This window comes from Enhydra lutris, unplaced genomic scaffold (genome assembly GCF_002288905.1).
Source record: "Enhydra lutris kenyoni isolate GAN:26980312 unplaced genomic scaffold, ASM228890v2 scaffoldscaffold7, whole genome shotgun sequence".
Lineage (NCBI taxonomy): Eukaryota > Metazoa > Chordata > Mammalia > Carnivora > Mustelidae > Enhydra > Enhydra lutris.
This window is the reverse complement of record NW_019154091.1, coordinates 30,154,148-30,161,733: the sequence shown is the minus strand read 5'-3', so window position 1 is coordinate 30,161,733 and position 7,586 is coordinate 30,154,148. Positions and strand designations below refer to the sequence as shown.

Sequence of the window (7,586 nt, the reverse complement as noted above, 5' to 3'; positions counted from 1 at the left end):
CCCGGAACTTGGGATCATGACCCGAGCCCATGGCAGACACTTAACCCACCCTGGTGCCCCAGTTCAAATACTTTAAGAGTAAATTCTATCGAACAAATAGCTACTTTGGAAAAAAAGAGAAAGTCCAGCTTCATAAGTCAAGTTATTTTGTTAACTTGATTATTGGAATCGAGAAACGTTTTAAAAGATAAACATTACTTTGATTGAATGCTTTTATATGTAAATCTATTCATGCCCATTTTTGAAAAATAGAGATTTCTGTGAGTAAGTTGTAGAAAAATGAAATACTGGAGCTGTGACGGACACTGATCTTTCAACTGAAATACGAGAAGGCAAAGGGCAAAATAATAATTCTGGAACTAGGCACAGCAGCCCTTTACCAAATGTCACCCTGCCTGCTAATGTGTGAATGGCTTCGGAAGGGCTCACGGAGAGCCAGCTGGGGCAGCGCCTCTGAGAATACACTGACACTGTTGGGAACAGAGGACAATTTGGCTACTAATGAACTAAAGGATGAAAACAAGAATTTCATTGGAGACAGTCAACTAGAAAGTCTATTATAATGTACATGATAACCTAGGTAACCAACTCAGCACTTGTAGGAGTGAAGGTTAAGACAACCATATTCTTATGATAATGGCCTGGAAGGTTTTTCTCATTTAAAAGCAGTCACATCTGACCTTTCTCCTGAGCAGAAGGATGACAGAAATTGACAAATGAGAATCAGGTGAAGAGAAGACAGGACACTTTGCCTCGACAAACATCAGTTTTATTCCTGTACTAGGAAAAGGTACGTGAGATACTAGGTAGACGTTTTTGACCACCATTACAACGGTGAAAATATATTAAGCAAATACATAGTTTAAATAGGGAGACTAATGAAATTCGTTGTTCAAATAGAGTTGGTTAGAAACACAATATGGCGGGGAGATACAATAGTATGAAAAAAACAAAATCATCCACTGCCATTTTAAATAACCAGAGTTGCAGAGAAAGAATACATGATACTAAAAACATTAAAGTGCTCTATTACAGAACATAATATGTTCATTTGCTGGCTTTATTTACAGTGTTTATTTAAGCTGCACAGAACTCAAGGAATAGCCAGCTGCACACGTCTGTGGATGACAGTGTTATTAGACACTGGCTACCTAACATCCAAAGTATTGGGCCAGGAGCAGTGTCTGCTCAAGATGCAGATGCTGAACATATATGAGCTGGGAAATAGTTTCTGCAAGGTGGCAATAGAGACGATGTTAGAGACTTGATCCTTGCCTTTATACAACGTGTAAGCCCAGTGGACCCACTTGCAAGACCAGAGACCCAGGGCTCTCCAGGCAGGACTCTGGTGCATCCAGTCGTCAACGTGGCTGAGAGTAGGACCCTTCACAAAGTTGCCGCTGCAAACTCTCCCCAGAGCTTGCAGAGGGAACACCTGCCCACCGTACTATGAACCTCTAAAGCCACATCTGTATGGGCTGCTTCTTGTTGGGATACTTCTCCACTCACTCAACAATTAAAATACAACATCTCGAACATAACCAAAAGCTTGCTCTTATGAAGAAGGTATGTCCTAAAAGGAATTACTTAAGGCAGAAGACAGCCATAACTAGAAGGGGCACATTACATTTGTCTGACATTATTCACAGTGTTGAACAACTTATTTTGGTAACTTATGTAAGATCATGTACATTGGCATATAGGCTATAAAAATAATCTTTGGTAAATCTGTTAATAGATTTCTTGATTTCCATTACATAAACTTCTATTTTTAAGAGCATTCACCAACAATTTCCTTGTTTCATGAATGTATCTATATAGACAACCTTTAAAAAAATAAAATGTCTTATTTTTGTTGCATACATTTATTCCTAGGGAGCCTCCCTACAAGTCAAGAGTATTCTTTTAGTCAGAAATATTTCCATTGCTAGAAACATTTTTAGAACAGAACAGATTTTTGCTATTACCATGGCTGTATCAAATGTTACCCTGTATTTTAACTAAAATGGCCACTTTCAAAGGCATCGTCCACTACAAGAATCTAAGGTAGTGTGTTTGAATTTCAAGCTTAGTCAGTTTAGTCAAACACGTGGTCAAGTCACAAAACTAAATGAATCAATTCAATTGCTTAATCAGCTAAATCATCTGGCTGATGACATCAAGGAGAGCCTCCCCCCGACAAAGGTAATATGTCCTAATAGAAATATGACGTCTTCAAAGAACAATCTGAACACACAGAAATGATGCCATTTTCTCTTCCTGATGACGTCTGGTTAAATTTCCTTTTTCAGATATTTCCCCTCCTAGTTATGTCATTTCACTTGCTTTCTGCAGTCATGATTTACAGATTTTCCTCTGATATGAAACTTTTTTTTGAATGCTTGATGTGATTTGAAATCTCTGTTAAGAATACTCAGAAGCTTAACAGGGCATTTGGGCGGGTAATGGCCTTTTCACTCAACTCATTAGGAATGAAGGCGGGTTGAAGGTTGCTCACAGCCACCTGGGGGAGGATCAGCCATTCCTTCTTGCCACACTGTCTTGGCTGGTGAATTACTTTCATTTCCTCATGGAACCTGGAAAGTCTTTGAACTACCACCTCAAACAAGCAGCTATTTCCTTTGCTTTTTAATAGCAGCTCAAGTTGGGCATGACTCACGTGGGTGAACTAAAACTCTAGAACCTCCCAGGGTTGGGGCTCAGGTCCTCTCATTTACCAGTTTATGACTTCCGGATTACAACCTCCAAGACTCAGAGAGGTAAGTAATTGGGAATTTAGTATATGGCCGGTAATTCTCTTGCAAAAAAGTAAGGAGACTGTTTAATATAAGAAACTGGATCCTGAGACACTAAGGCAAGAGAATCAGAGTGTGAAGTATAGCATGTGAGGTCTATTTTTGTATTGGTGGACATCTGCTTGGTGGTTTCATATTATTTTCCCATGTCACTTTCGGCTCTCCTCCAAGAGGTAATAACAAAATTAATTAAAGATCCTTCCAAATAAAACTGCCCCCAACATGTCTGTGTGCCATGACCATTTTCGTATTTAAAAAGTGAAACTCTGGTCATCTCTTCTATAATGTGGAGCCTGAAAAGACTATGAAATGCCAGTGGGTTTAAGGAGATAAGATGAACAGAAAATAAAATCACATTCAACTGGGAAAGCAAACATGTTCAAAAAAGAAGGGAACAAGTAGGGAGAGAGAGGGACTCGGAAGTGTTAAGGAAGGGATGGTGAATTACTTAGGACAAATATGTGCAGGCCCAGGCAGGGAAATGAGCCTTTGAAAAATCTGATCCAAGAGCTGAAAACCTGGCTGCTATCCAGAGAGCAACAGAATGATAATACGAAATCGATTTAATGAGTAGAGATTAAAGGAGTTAATTATAAAGAACTTGGATAAATAATGATTAAGATGCAAGATGGGACTCTCCCAAGATTCGATGGCTCCAAAGCACTTTGAAGGCTGGATGATTAAAGTGGAGTGCACAGGTGCAAACAGGATGCCCCCCACGACAGGAAACGGGGTGTTTACCAAGACACAGCACATGACAGGATTCAATTAAAATACATCCAATTGAGCGGAATGTCAAGGAAACTTTCCCCCCTCCTAAATTTAATAAACAGATCAACTAGATAATGTATTTAGTCTTTGGTGGCGGCAGGAGGGAAGATAGTGAAATATTTGTTGCTAAGGAGATTTAAAATTAGACAGGTGGAGGGTAGGAATAAATATTTCCTGGATTAGATGGAAAGAACATATAGTTTTCCCTTGTCGTGTCCATTTCCCTAACCACGATGTCACCCCAGACACATTAGGGTACATGAATACTGTTTACTGTTACAGGCATGTAGGTTTTTTACAGTTTTCCTTCCTGGTTGGTGCGAGTAATTGCTTCCTCCTCTAGATCCAGTGGTTCGCCAGTAAAGCAGCATCAGCTTCTGGCAGCGTGCTCTGAGGAAGGCAACCACTGCCTTCGGTTGCTTCCTTCTTTCACTGGCTCCCCGAGGCCCTCTTTCAAACTTAGTTGGAATAGTAACAACCACCCTACCTTTATTATTGGGATGCACTTTCTTTATTGAGTAGAAACGTGTCGTTTCTAAGACAGTGCCTAGCGGCTTATAGGCACTGAGTAAAACTTTTCTGAATGAATGAAAAGCCAAAAATGAATTTCTCTTTCCACATGGTAATGTGCTTTGTGCCAAGCAACATTACTTTAAAAAATCTGTTGGAACAGAAGGAATAGCATGGAGGACATTAGGAGAAGGAAGGGAAAAATGAAGGGGGGGAGGAAATCAGAGTGGGAGACAAACCATGAGAGACTATGGATTCCGGGAATTAGACTGAGGGTTTCAGAGGGGAGAGGGGTAGGAGGATGTGGGAGCCCGGTGATGGGTATTAAGGAGGGCACGGATTGCATGGAGCACTGGGTGTTATACGCAAACAATGAATCATGGAACACTACATCAAAAACTAATGATGTACTATATGGCGACTAACATAATAAAACTAAAAAAATAAAAATAAAATAAAAATCTGTTGTTTTTTTCTTGCTTTTCCTTTTCAACGTAGGGGAAGTTATTCCTAATGGTTGCCACATCTCATTAATCTCTGACCTCCGTTTTCTTCCTGGTGGTACATCTGTCACCCTTACGTATGAATTGTTCCGTTTCATTTCTAGAAGATCCACCTGGCTCCCTGAAACAGAAGCAGAGCCTACCACTGCCATTTCACAAGGGCATTGAGCACAATGAGACTGCGAAAACTTGGAATTCTTTTATTACCCTTCACATTTATTCTTAGAAAGTTTTCCCGTGTTTTTATAAACTTCAAGTAGCCCTGGAAATTTTTCTGGTGTGTGTGGAAATTTACATAACCATTCAGACAACTATTTTAGATATATTTAATGATTTTAATTTACATCCATTATATTACTTATGAGACTTTATGGTATGTAGCAAAAATACATACTTTGAAAAGAAATGTGTTCTCTCTGCAGTTGAAACTGTAAGGTCAATGACTTTCATCTCTAATTCTTAGGGTTATTTGTGGAGAGAATGGTAAGTGAGAAAAAGGTGAACACCCTGCCTCATTTCTCAAGTAGCCACGAAGATTTCTTACAGACATATTTCAAATTGTCCTCAGAACTGGAGCTTGAGGAGGGCAAAGCCCACTTTCTAACCCACTGCAATTTGTTATAGTCAAAATAGGCACAAATACTGAAGACAAACTTGGTGGCTTTTATGGTAAAGGCACCTTCAGGGGAAGGCTGATATTTTGAACTCTGTGATTTACTAAGAAAGTCTTTTGGGGAATTCTATATTAAGCATGAATGAAGATTTTTTTGGTGGTGGTTGTTGTTGTTTGCTTGCTTAATGAGCTATATCTGATATTTGTGGACACTTCTAAAAAGAAGTTAATACCAACTCCTTTGATCAGAAATATAATCTGCCACAACAATCTTCTTTTACTGGGAAAAACCAAGTACGAGTGACATCATTTTAACTTTTCCTGGAATGCAACCCACTAGAAAGGAGGCAAAGGTGAGGGTGTGTACGTCAACCAACACACTCCTTATGGTGTGGGTATGCACGTTCCCACACTACGAAAGCAGTGACATAATCTCCAGTCCCTGTGGATGGCACTTCGCACGTTGATCTTGTTTCCAGTCAGGGGTACAGGGGGCATTCTTCTTGATATAAGCAATTCATCACTTCTGTCTGGATTGTTCCCTATCAGACTCCTCAACCCTGAAGCCTGGACTTCTCTGCAAGTTACATGGTCCCTAAACTGACCAGTTGGGCTTGAACCTCTGGCAGGACAAAGGGAAGAAATGAAGTAGTTTAGGAATAACCACCTACTTCAGCTTTGGGGCCACCTAACCCCCTTCCCCCAATCCTTTCTTGACAATTAGATTTGTCCAAATAGCATTTGGATCATGTTTGGATCCCTAGGTTCCTAGAAGAGCAATGCAGGAAGGCCAGCTGTATGACATGCTTTCTCCAGCCCTGCCTTTATCCTGACCGGTGAATATCAAAACAGCTCAAAACCACAGCCCATGGGATCGCCTCTGTAACCCCTTCTATATATATTTTACCAGTAGTCCTGTTACACAGGTTGAATTAGTTTACGTAGAACAATCCATGAACACTTTAGTGTGGAAAAATAGTATTATATAAAGCTTAATATTAAACATTATGAAAAAATACATATTTACAGAATAAACTACAAAATACAACTATGTACAATAATATCTGTTACCTTTAAATTACATAAATTCTTTAAAATTCTTCAGATTAATAAATTATACATAGTATCAACAGAAATAGCTGGCACCTCTGTAGGGCATGAAGCATGTTTTTTGTTTTGTTTTGTTTTGTTTTGTTTTGCTTTTTAAATCACACAGTGAATAGTTTTTATCCGAGAGAGATCTTCAGACTCATTCTCAATGCCTTGAATAGCCTGGGTCTGAAAGGAAGGACACTGTGGTTAGAGATGGAGCTCAGTGTGTCACAGCTGTTTGTTCCATTTATGAAGATTACAAATGGATAAGACTAGCAGAAATAACTAATGTTCAATATGGTTGAGGGTGAGACCACTGCTGCGGGGTCCATGTTGTTCCATTCAGAACCACAGATTCCTATAATTGGAAGGAACTAGTAATTCTAGTTCATCTTCTCTGATTATAGAGATGAGCCCATGGGCCCAGAGAGGCAGAATAACTCACTTAAAGTTATACAGCTTGGTAATGCTAGTTAGTTCCAGAGCTAGGACCTGAATCCTAACTTTTAGATACCTGAAGCTAACCATAGCATAGCTGGCTCTTTTGGGAGCACACAAGATGACTCTAAAAAAAAAAAAAAAAAAAAAAAACTCTCACACAAGTCATAACAAGACAAAGACACCTCCCAGATCCCCCAGAGCTTCCTCCATCCTGGAGCTTCTTAAAGAAAGTGACACGCAAAAAACCTTAATTTACTATACAGATACATTAGGGGGTAATTATTTATAATACAAGAGAATTATTGCTTGACAAAGACTCCTTTAAATGGAAGCTCTCTCATGTATATGTGCTTCACAGATTATTAACTATGTAACATACTGACTCGGTGGGCAGGTACAGAGGGTGCAGAGAAACTAAAGAAAATCGAGGATCAGTTAGAAAAGGAGATTAGAAAAAAAAAGAAAGGGAGATAAAATAACTGAAATAATGTTTCAAGAATTATTTGATTTTTAGATGGACATGGGTCCATGTGGCAAGGAACTGAGACCTAAACCAAGAGTCGTGTGGGTGTGCCTTCTTGAAGTGGACCTCCCAGCCTCAGTCAAGCCTTCAGATGACTGCAGCCCTGGCCAGCATCTTGACTACAGCATCATGAGTGACCCTGGCCGACACCATCCAGCTAAGCTCCTGCCAAATACCTGATCTACAGAAACTGTGAGATAATAAATGCTGAGCTAAACTGCTAAGTTGTAGGGTAATTTGTTGGGTGGTAATAGATAACTAACACAAGGGAACTTCAAATTTGCAGTTAGCCTTTGTGATAAATTACGTCTAAATGATGGTTTGGAGTGGGAAAAGGC

General features: G+C 39.6%; 1 protein-coding gene across 1 annotated transcript in view; it reads right to left on the bottom strand.

Moving 5' to 3' along the window:
* Nucleotides 1-4,982: 4,982 nt before the first annotated feature.
* LOC111142161 (protein tyrosine phosphatase, receptor type B) overlaps nucleotides 4,983-7,586 on the bottom strand; it is a 112,177-nt gene continuing 109,573 nt past the window's right edge. The window contains exon 34 of the mRNA XM_022495154.1: nucleotides 4,983-6,470. Coding sequence (XP_022350862.1) covers nucleotides 6,448-6,470 — 23 coding nt within the window. The 3' untranslated portion in view covers nucleotides 4,983-6,447. The remainder of the gene's footprint in view (nucleotides 6,471-7,586) is intronic.